The sequence below is a fragment of the Anguilla anguilla genome, chromosome 14 (genome assembly GCF_013347855.1).
Source record: "Anguilla anguilla isolate fAngAng1 chromosome 14, fAngAng1.pri, whole genome shotgun sequence".
NCBI classification, from domain to species: domain Eukaryota; kingdom Metazoa; phylum Chordata; class Actinopteri; order Anguilliformes; family Anguillidae; genus Anguilla; species Anguilla anguilla.
Window position 1 is genome coordinate 2,780,782 of NC_049214.1, and position 12,077 is coordinate 2,792,858.

The window sequence follows — 12,077 nt, forward strand, 5'->3', positions numbered from 1 at the left end:
TATTGTGCTATATTGCTCCTTTTATGGAGGGTTAAAAAAAGTTTAACTGATCAAATTACAGACTGAGGTGAATCAACAGGCTCCTAATTGGAGAAACTAAGAACACTAAAGACGCTAAAAATCAACCATTTGGTAAAGAAATGATAACGAGCCAAAACCGCATTCTTTTTTAAAAGGCCGAAAGAAAAAGAAATGGGAATTTAAACATGGGTGCAGTGATATTAATGGAGCAAGAGACTGACTGTTGGAAAACCCAGAATACAGAGGGGTCCACAGGACCAGCCAAGAGAACCAGTGGACCAAGACAGGAATTCTGAGAAGGCTCGAAAACATCGAAAAAATCACGAAACCGTGACAGATGCATACTCCATTGAATGGATAAATAATGACAACTACCCAGTACTGACGCAGGATCTGTTGTCAATAACAGAAAGTTAGCCATTTTTATTTGCCCTATTTTCAACAGAATTGCATTTCAAGGCCTTGCTCAAACAAAAACTGAAGACTCATTCACCTAAGTTTGCACTCACCGGCCAATGGGAGTCATCAAGTCTGACATGACATCACCGAGGCCATGGACCACAGTGCACACAAACATGCACATACAAAACAAAGCGCTCCACGTGCGGCAGATACCTGCGCACAGGTGGGTGAACCCGCTCAAACAGGAGGTCTCGCACAGCTTAATAAATCTGTTTTTTTCTGACCATTGCTTTTTTCTTTCTCTCTCTCCCTCTCTCCCCCTCCCACTCTCCCTCCCTCCCGCTCCCTCCCGCACCCTCCCTCTCTCCCTCTCCCCCCTCCCTACCTCACCCTCTCCCCCTCTCTCTCTCCCTCCCTCTCTCACCCTCTCTTGAAGACCATGCCTGAAAAACAGTCCTCCGCTGGCAGCACAAGTGATGCCTTTATTTTTAGAACGAAGTAAACAGTGCATTAATCTTATTTCATTAAATAATTACTTGGAAGCAGCTCAACAATCACATCAGCAAAGCTCAGACAGACATGTACTGACCTACTTACCAACCCCCCCCCCAATAGCTGAGAGACCAAACACCCTAGAGGGAGAAAGGCCCAACTCCACTGTAGTATGACAAAATCACATTTTTCCTTCTTTTTATTTTATATATCACCCTGTGGAGCTATATATCACATATTCCTATATATCACGCATGGCCCTATGGAGCTACTGACCACAGTCGGCAGGGGCACTGCCCGGATTCGATTTGAGATTTTTGGGCTCATCCGTGTGCCACAGCGTGGTGCCTTAACGGAACGCGCCACCCAGCAGGCCTGAGGTCAGCTCTTCACAGTACAGACTCAGGTGGACTCCACAGCTTCACCCATCAATTCAACACAAAACAGAGAACAAACACAGAACTCCACATACTAATAATAAAGTACTAGTACTAAATATACTAGTTAAAACCAACTCCCAGAAAATACTAATTTACTAATTGACTCCCATTGGCCAGGCGACATAGCTCAGGAGGTAAGACCGATTGTCCGGCAGTCGGAGGGTTGCCGGTTCAAACCCCGCCCTGGGCATGTCGAAGTGTCCTTGAGCAAGACACCTAACCCTTAATCCCTAACTGCTCTGGCGAATGAGAGGCATCAATTGTAAAGCGCTTTGGATAAAAGCGCTATATAAATGCAGTCCATTTACCATTTACCATTTACTAATTGGGTAACAGAAGCAGACCTTACTGTGACCACCAAAGCACCCACGGGTAACCAGCCAAACTTCAAAGCATGTTTTTGTTAAACAGGTAAAATAAATACTCGGAGGCTACTGGGTGGCTCATCCTGTTAAGGCACCGTTCTAGTGCATGCGTGCGCTAACTATGGTCCGGTACCTGGACCACAGCTCTCTTCTAAATGTCCGTTTAGTCTTATTTTGCAAAGCACTGATTTGATTGTTGATAGCAGTTAGCTCATTGGAGCTCTGGAGAGGACCTTGCTGACAAGCCACTCAGCTACAATCTGAGTCCATTGTGAATCAGAATTAAATAATTTAAATGCGCTGGCCGCACTTCTGCTTTGGTTACGTTTGTTTACAAATCATTACATGATTCAGATGTTGGTTGCACGGTGTACTACTACTATTACCGAGAATGCATTAGAACATGTCTGCTAGTCCGTTAATAAATTGGATAATAAAAATGAAAACATAACTGAATATGATAATTTGAGAGCGGAACATTGTAGAGTGAGTGATTTAGGTAAACAGAAAGGCCAGAACATATTGATAAGGAAAATGTTGAAATCAAAATAACACAAAGCAAAGTCATGTTTAAAAAAAAAAAAAAAATTTTTTTAAAAAAGGCACGTTACATAAAATGGCATACACAGACCATGGATAATTAGGAACACAGGATATATATTTTTAATGCAAAAAGAATGCCACAAAATAAATAACCAATACATTTATGAACTATTATCTTAACTTTTTATGGCTTATTTCCTTTTTACTTGATAATTTTCCCATATACCATCGATATACACTATATACCTCAAAAGAGAAGCAAGAAATCATATTTTATACGCGTAAACCTCACAGGTTGAGGGGCATGTATGCACTATTTATTTATTTTTTTTAAAAGCTGGTAAACAACACATTCCACAAAATGAATTCAAAACACACAGGTGAATTCTGGGAAGGATTACGCTGCGGTTGATGCCATGTGCGCCGACACAAAGCCGCCAAGCTGCGACGCCCCACCGTGAGCTAGTTAACGCGCTAAATGCAAATACTGACGCATTTGTTTTCCTTCAAGCATTTTTAGGGCACCAAAACACATCTGTGATCACTCATAGATAGCATTAGCATTACACTTCACACAAAAGTTGCGATTTAAGTTTTATTTTATTAAGGAGTGCAATTTTTCCCCATGAAGGTGTTGTTGGTGTAGTGCAGCACGTTTTCTTAAAATGACATAAATATTGAGTCTTACCTGCACCAGGAATGATGGCTAGTTTTGTCTCAACCAGTCCCATTCTGGCAGTGGTAGCTGAAGGAAGAGGCATCAATTAGGACACTGGAAATATTACATTACATTACATTACAGGCATTTAGCAGACGCTCTTATCCAGAGCGACTTACACAACTTTCACATAGCATTTTACATTGTATCCATTTATACAGCTGGATATATACTGAAGCAATTCCGGTTAAGTACCTTGCTCAAGGGTACAACGGCAGTGTCCTTACCCGGGAATCGAACCTGCGACCTTCCGGTTACAAGCCCAGTTCCTTACCCACTGTGCTACACTCCGTACAATATACAACAATATGCTGAATGCAAAGCATACCAGACAAACTTAACATTAAACATTAAAATGTTGAACAACGTTAACTTTACAATTCTCAACAGATGTCACATTCATGAGTGTTTACTTCACATTAAGGCTGCACACAGAGCATGAAAGTAAAGCAGCACAGGCCCAAATCGTACGAGTACATACCCTCATATTTGCCAGGCTAACCATTCACCTTACTTACAAAAATCAGGGCCAAACAAATAAAAAGGAATTCATGAGGTGGACACAACTTTTCACTTGAATTACACATCATGCTTCACTTTCGATAAAAGTGTCCGCCAAATAAAACATAAGGTAAAACCACCAGAATTTGTTTTTGGTTAGGAGCAAAATAGGACTTCAACTACCTTTCAACCCAAATGTCATTGATGATTATTCAAAACTAACAGGGAGTTAATTTAACACACTTATTGATCCACATCTTTTAAATGCAACAGCCCCCCCCCCCCTCCTCCCATGAGTCATTAACTGCTGAAGTGAGACCTAACATTACTACACGCACCTGAATAAAGCAAACTCCTCTGTTGCAATTACTGCTTTGGAAACCATGGCAACACCCATTAGAAGTCGACAGCCAAACCATCTTGGTCACGGTTCAGGCTGCTTAATGTAAATCTTCGATATTCAAAAAAAAATCATTTAATTTAAGCTGATGTCAAAACAGTTTTCTGCACTTAACAAGCAACGGTGTTTTAATCATTAGCAACTTCTTAATGATACGCGCTGAAATAGAGCCAATTAGCACATGTAATAGGTTATCTTTGGACTGCAGTCGTATTGCTTTAACTAATCTTACGCATTTATTTCAGGCGTTCTGAAATATTGCTGCAGCGGGGTTGGTTATTTTTTTATTTGGTCAGTCGCTTGCAAATCTTCCAGTTATGGAAGTTAATGTTGTGTGTGTGCCCAGCGACAGACTGGCGGCCTGTCCAGGGTGTAATCCTGCCTTTCGCCCAATGCATGCTGCGATAGGCTCCAGCACCCCCCACGACCCTGCCCAGGATAAGCGGGTATAGACAATGGATGGATGGATAATAATAATAATGATAGTGCCTTGCATTTATGTCGCACTTTTCTCACACTCAAAGCGCCTTACAGTGAAAGGGGGGAAACTCTCCTCAACCATCAACAATGTGTAGCACCCACCTGGCAACCATTTTGCACCTGAACGCTCGCCACACCTCAACTGAGGTGGAGAGGAAGAGAATTAATTTTAGCCCATTAAAAGGGGGAGTGATTAGGCAGCAGTAGAGCGTTGGGTTGGGAATTTAGCCAGGACACAGAGGAACCCCTCTGCTCTTCACAGTAAGTGTCAATGAGCATGATAATTCAGGATTGGAGACATTTCAAGGGGGGAGGGCATTTTTAAAAAAAATGTAACAAAGGTATACTACACTGCCATGATGGAATAAACCTCTTCAGCTTGCTTCGGTAAAGTAAAACTAACAAGCTTTTTTTTTTTTTTTTTTTTTTTTTTAAAGAGTCATTTTTATAATACCGGTTCTTCAGACGCAATCATAAATGTCGCACGTCCTAGTACTGAACTGGCACCAGCGCGAAAACGCTGCCGTAAATCGATGACGAAAAAGGGGATTTGTTTTTCCCCGTGTTCGCCGCAACAGAAGCTGTGGCAGGTTGCGAAAATAGCTCGCCTGCTCGCGCGCTGCCTCGGAGCGCGTTTTTAATAGCATCGGGTGACACGTGAGAGCGCGCGCGAGAGAGAGCGTCACTTCTGTTACCAGGCGCGAGGAATATGCTCAGAGACTGCGAACAGATTCCCGAATTGAAACTTGTCAGCGAGGGGTGAGAAATGAGCAGCAACAAAGACATCTGTTCATTCACAAACACAGAAGGACTGTTTGACTCGCCACCAAAAAAACATAATGCAGGCAAACGGGTGAGTCATTTCACTGAGGGATAAGACGCGGTGCATTCATCGGGTACACAATGTTTCGCGGACGGATTTGGATACGGGGCTCAATTTAATTATACCACTTTCACCTGTGAGCCAGGGCCAACACGGCCGCGTCCAACACACACACACACACACACACACACACACACACACACACACACACACACTCACGTCAATCCAGAGCACAAACACAGCCCCTTACTCAGAAGATGCAGGCTAAAAGTATTTTTTTCCTGAATGAATGAGTTGCAGTACACCTGTATCAATGAGCTTTCCCCAAATTATTTAGCTACTAACAGGCAGGGGGATGGGTGGGGGGGGGGGGGGGGGGGGGGGTGGGCAACTATAGCCCAATATAACAAGTATCAGTGTTCCCTTTCTTCATTGATGATTGGGGGGGGGGGGGGGCTGGGGGCAAGGTTCAGAGGTCAAGAAACTATACTCATGGGAAACAGTTCAAAGAAGAAAGCTCTAGAACATAGAGGAGGGTCCCCAGAGCAGAACACACTGCAAGAAAAATTACCCAGAGTTTTTATTTTGTGGAGAATTTTTCAGTAATTCGAATCAACTGCAGTTTTGTTTCTTAGACGCTTATCATATCTCCTGTTCTCTTCTATTGAAATCTCACTCTACCAATTCCCCCCCCCATGTTTTTTTTTCATATTCTTGTCCATTATAGAAGAAAACACTTAACCCCCCCCCCTTTATGTTTTGTTTTGTGTGCTATAAATTTAAAAAAAGAAAGAAAAAAGAAATAGCACACCAGAACGATCACCTGGCTGCTTCTTGGCTGACTCACCAGCCACCAAGAGATCAGTTCAGCTTTTGGTCTCAGGTGTGATGGGGTGTTCTGGGGTGCTAGGCACACCTCCACAGGCAGTGTCACGTTTTTGCATTTTAATTTAGCAAAACCCCATTATCACATCATACGTCTCAGTCCCTTTCCAAACCTTTTAAGCCAAGTGAACCCTGATATGGAGGAAGGGTGTAACAAAAGCCACTGAGTTCTTAAGAAGCCATTTGCCCTGAAGATGTAAAATACATCTGTCATACATGGTTTTATCAATAATTAAAAGTAATAATAAAACGTTTGATTTGGAATGCAGTTTTTTCCCCCAATTTCTGAAAAATGGAATCGTACCACCCAGGAAGAAGTAGTTGAAGAACCCTGGTCTATATCCTTACTGAGACTTAATTCTCTGAAAAATCCCCATCATTTCAATTAATTCATTGAATTAATTAATTTTCCAAAGTGGGTGGATTGAAAAAGAATTGACCCCATCCCTGATACTTACAAAACCAATTAATTTAATTATTCTCTCTCTTTGTCACTCACACACAAACACACACAACCAATATTGTAATTAATTTCTCTCTCACACAAACACACACACATGCACGCACGCACACAGGTGCACACACACGCGCACACACAGGCGCACACACGCACACACACACAGGCGCACCTGAGCCCCCTTACCTGCCACGCGGATGTCACAGGCCAGAGCCATCTCCAGGCCCCCTCCCAAGGCGGCCCCGTCGATGGCAGCGATGGTGGGCATGGGGAGATTACCTGCACACAGACAGGTGCACACCTGCTCAATGCCAACTCAGTCCTCACTGTTCAGCTTTATACACCTCTTAAACCGCACGTACACAGCGGCTAACGCAGCGCAGCTAATGCAGCGCGGCTAATGCAGCACAGGTAACACAGCGCACGTAACGCAGCGCAGCTAGGCAGTGCAGCTAACGCAGCACGGCTAAGGCAGCGCAGGTAACGCAGTGCAGGCAATGAGAGTGCAGTTAAACTCTGCTGAACGATGAGGGAAACTGCATTACTCAGTTATTTATGGCAGTCATAACGCCCCACGCCCCACTCCCCGCCCCCCTTGCCCTCTGCGGTCGGTCGGGGAGAGACGCGGGATTCGCTGCTTTTTGTTTTCACTGAAAAAACGACAGACAACTCGAACAAGAACCAGCGGAGGCGAGTCAAGATGTGTGATCAGCTACGTTCACGGCTTAATTATAAGCCGGGTACCAAACAAAAACCAGCTGCCCCTTGCGGCTCTCCGGGACCAGGGTTTGGCTCTCCTGGACCAGGGCTGGGGACCCCAGCAGACCCTGTGCCTCTCCAGAACCAGGGCTGGGGACCCCAGCAGACCCTGCAGCTCTCCGGGACCAAGGCTGGGGACCCCAGCAGACCCTGTGCCTCTCCAGGACCAGGGACCAGCCCTTGTTTATTTCACGTAGATCCAGTGACACACCTCAACCACACCACCCTTGTCACATAGTTTGGGAACCACTGATGTACAGAAAGTTTAATTTCAGTTTTTTTTTTTTTTTTTTTTTTTACTTTTCAGAAAGAATATTTGAAACTACATTTACCCTAGGTTTCTGGCTGAAGCTGGTTAGACCAGAGTATTTATCCACTGCGGTTAATGTCCCAAATTAATTTTAGCAGACTGCCCTGTAATGCTACACAAGGACATACATCCCATTTCAGCTTCGAGGGTGCAACAAAAAAGTAGGGACATCTTTAGGATTTTTTTTTTTTGAGGGGACACTATGAGCACAACCCAATTAAACATGATAATATTTGTGGGGGGGGAGGGCATCTGATGTTATCCCAAAGCCAGTGGGGGGGTGGGGGCTGGTGGTTGGACATGTCCCCACTACCCCCCCCCCCCCCCCCCCCCCCCTATGATTTACAGCCATAATGCTTTATGAGTCAATGCTCGGATGGAATTAACAGGGCTCGCAATGTCAAACAAACACCTCTGAGAGCATGTCCATGTTGCTGCTGGTGAATATAATAATTCTGACCTCTTGTAACCACAGAGATAAAATTAAAGAAAATAGCAAAGGGATAATTACAGGTGGCCATTCATTCCCTATGTCCTGGTCGAAACATTAACGCAGTAATTTACCGTCATCCATTTTAATAGACATCTGCATTAGCGTAAACATTGCTGGGCAAAATAACACGCCCAAAACTAGATATGCTGGAGCGGAGAGGGCAATTAAGGCAACGATTCACATCAATTTTATTCTTCAGCCAAAATCCCCGAGGACCTGACGGGAGCATATATGCACACTGAAATTTAAGTAGCTGCTAAAAAGACATGCAACAAATAACTACATGAACAGATCAAATTAATATTTCAAAATATAGAAAAGACAAGGCTGCTTCAAGTGAATCCGCCAGACGTTTCGCTTACCGAGTTCTGTAATGAGCGTTCTTGCTTTGGAAACAAAGGGTCCAACTTCACTTTGGTGCATTTTGGCTCTCTCCTTCAGATCGGCCCCTGTGTAGACAAACCAAAAACAATTTAACACCATGACGTACCATGACACGTTTACCGGTCTGACTTTCATGTGGCCGCATAGGTTTCAGCATGGCACAAATGACAGTTATTGTACTGGCCGCTAACGGTTTTAAACGCTTTCCTCATATTTAACGTAAATGATCTTTCATCGACGGTAGCCTACTTCTCCCGCCGCGTTTTAGAATATCCGAATCTCTAATCAATGGCCACTAAAATACTGATGCAGACGAGCAAGAGTAATATAAATACAACAAAGTTACAAGATATAATCAGTTGCACCAATACAAAAACAAGCGGGCTAGTCAACCAATGGAAAATACGAAATTAGCAGATCTTACTTGGGCACGAGAAGTGCATTTCAAAAGTTTGTCATAAATAAATAAATAAATAAATACATAAATAAAAAACACTTTTCCCATGTTCAATGCACTGTACAATAAAAAGATATAAATAATCAATCAATACCGTAATACAATTAACATTCTGAAACATTTATTGACAGCTACATATACAGCCAACTTGGCATTAATACAACAATGCATAATACGGTGAAATCAAGAAATGCTGTACAAACATGTGAACACAATTGAGTATTCCAAATTGCGCGGAAGAAAAAAGAAGAAAGGCATACAATAAAATGATAATACGACATTTATTGCCATTTTTCTATCAAGTTTCAATTAATTTCCTAAATTGACCACGAGTCTGACAATAACGGTGTTTTTGTTTATTTTCGTTGTAGTTTCCACCTTGAGTCAATTAGTCTGTGAATTAAATAAATAAATAAATAAATAAATAAAACTCTAGTTCACTAAAAGGGCCCTACCTGCACAGAATATTCCAGGTACCAGACTGCACAGGATTACAGTGCGCACCTTGTTATTTCCTTTAACTGCATCCACAGCTTCTGACATCTGGAGAAAAAGAAAATAAAAAAAGCAGCCAAGCCATTAAAATGTGATGGCAGATTCAAAGCATTCCCCAATATTTTCTGTTCTCAGAATTTCGACTTACCATTTTCACAAGGTTTTTGCTAATTGCATTTTTAGCCTTCGGTCGATTGATCCCGAAAACAACAATCCCTGCAATAAAACACAGGCGCATTAAAAAGTAAGCGTTCATACCGTGTTTACAGAGTAATTATAAAATGTTTCTATTAAATTAATTAATATGTTGATTACTTTGTTACTTGGGGCCATGTTAGGCTGAGTAACGTTACTAACTGTCATATTTTGTTTCTCCAAGTGATTGATATTGATGACACCAATATCTACACCCAGACTGCATTTTTATAATGAATTCACTGTTTTACCCTCGACACTGTAGGGAATTTACTTAATTGAGGGGATTTGTTTTCAGTAATAAGTTGAGTTTCAAGTGTTCATTATTTTAACTCTATCTGCAAACATTTTTAAAAACATTATTTTGGCCGACAGTTGTTTTCATTATTTTACAAACGCGTAGCCTACGTAGGTTACTTCTTCGTGTTGTCTGTACCATTTCCCTTTCCGTAAGAGATGCACGGAAACGAGCGATTTGTCTAGGATCTGAAAATCCGTGAAAATCGCAAATCTGCGACATTCTACGCTATCTAATATTATTTCACAAAGTTTTTGTTTAGCGCTTGCTGGCGAGCAAAGTATACTTACGTTAGCTTGGGAGGTAGCTAAATCTGCATGTCTAAAATAACTGGTTAAACGCTAAACCAGCTACAATAAGTCAGGTAGACATGACAACTATGCTACCCAACTATTTTTTCAATTTGTTTTTCATTCATTTAGATAATTGCCATCATGTGCAAAGTATCAGTTAGGTAGCAAGCTAGCTAGCCAAACAGTTAATACGGCTTAAGTCAAGTCATGTTACAATATGTCCCTTTGTAACGTGTTCTTTTGTAATAAAACTGCCATGCATCTGCCGTTACGCAACCAGTTTGTTGACGATGTGCGCCAATAAGTACCTGAATCTTCCCCGTCCAAATATCTAACGCACAGGTCATCCCCAGACTTTGCATCAGAGCTGTACTGACGACGTGCTCCGTGTGTCCCCGGACGGGCACACTGTCGTTCATTTGTCTGTAGGACATGGTGCAAACATCTAGCTTGCTCCAGCGATCTGCACGATCCGTCGAGGCTGGAAGCGAGCGGTCGAAAAGCCTGCGAGAGCACTCTATAACCTGCGAAAATCGCCATGCTGCGATAAGCCGTGTATGAGCAGGGGCTCCTGGATTTTGACTTTCAACTTTGAACCCGCGCGTGACGCAATGTTTGATCACGTGTCTCGCTGCAAACACTGCAGACCATAGACATATGCACAGCTCTGTCCCCCCCTTCTCTCTCTGGTCTTTCCCAGCCGTCCCGTGGTTCGTAAACCTACGATACGTCATTCCTTTCACTCCCCACACGAAAGGAACAACGGGTGAGCTCTTGCTTTGCAAGGCGGGGCAGTTCTCATCAAAGCAGCGGAGAGCTGTCGATTAGTTTTTCCAGAATTTGCAATCTCTACACCATAAATATGGACGGAAATGATATATCAACTTTCATTTTAATTGGGTCATACAAGGCGCATCAGCAGAAAAATTACCAAATTGTGGAATACATACGGCAAGGGTGGCTCGTGCTATTAATTGCATGTTTTTTTTTCGGGTCATTTGGATTAAAGCTGTTTGAAATATGAGAAATCCATGTGGTTTCACATTCCAAAAGTAATATTTAACGAATCTGGAGGCCATACATCATACATTCCTATTAAAATGTGGTTTTGATTATAGGAATGCTTTCCAACATTTGTGCTGAAACGATGAAATGTGCTTCCCCCCACCCTTCTGATTCAATTTTTATTTTAGTTTTTTACGGAAATTGACCTTCCAACAAGAGATTTTGCCCAAAGGCTTTTTAGCCGGTGTCAACAATCTCTTTCCAGGTTGTGTGTTGATGACATTGACTTCCTGGATCTTTTCATCAATCTTATCTTCTGCTAGGGAAATATTCTACCCATAAATGTAAATGATGCTGGGGTGTTAAATCTTATCTGAAAAGGGTCGGCGTGGGTGTAGGTGTTTGTTTTAGCCCAGCACTAGGACACCTGATTGTACTTATCAAAGTCTTGGTTGAAGACCATGATTAGTTAATTAGCTGAATCAGGTACTGAATTAGAACGCACACACATCCAGTATACCATAGCTGCAGGTGCTGGGCAATCAATCGGGAAAAAAACTGAAGTCTGCAATCTGCAGCTAATGAAAAATGCTCCAGTTTAACAATCGAACATCTGCAAATGGGTCTTCCTGATGATCCTGGGAGCATTTTTCATAAGCTACAGTGGGGGGGGGCATTTTGGAAATCCTACTCTTCAAGGGGTTACCAGGGCTGAAGTTACATGGCAGTCACACGGTGTAACAGGTCTTGACGGGTAAGGCACAGGCGCTATCTGTCCTGGAAAGCCTTGAAACTTGTTTTCTGATGAAAAGTCAGTTTCTCTCGTTAATCATTATCCCAGTTCCCTGCAGCCATACATTC

At 42.6% G+C, this 12,077-nt stretch overlaps 1 protein-coding gene across 1 annotated transcript in view; it reads right to left on the reverse strand.

Moving 5' to 3' along the window:
• Positions 1–10,874, reverse strand: part of auh (AU RNA binding protein/enoyl-CoA hydratase) — a 46,592-nt gene extending 35,718 nt beyond the window's left edge. Inside the window, exons 1-6 of the mRNA XM_035391748.1 lie at positions 10,520–10,874; positions 9,574–9,641; positions 9,386–9,473; positions 8,452–8,538; positions 6,714–6,806; positions 2,952–3,008 (exon numbers count right to left, since the gene is read on the reverse strand). Of these exons, the coding sequence (XP_035247639.1) occupies positions 2,952–3,008; positions 6,714–6,806; positions 8,452–8,538; positions 9,386–9,473; positions 9,574–9,641; positions 10,520–10,751 (625 nt within the window). The 5' untranslated portion in view covers positions 10,752–10,874. The remainder of the gene's footprint in view (positions 1–2,951; positions 3,009–6,713; positions 6,807–8,451; positions 8,539–9,385; positions 9,474–9,573; positions 9,642–10,519) is intronic.
• Between the last annotated feature and the right edge of the window lie 1,203 nt (positions 10,875–12,077).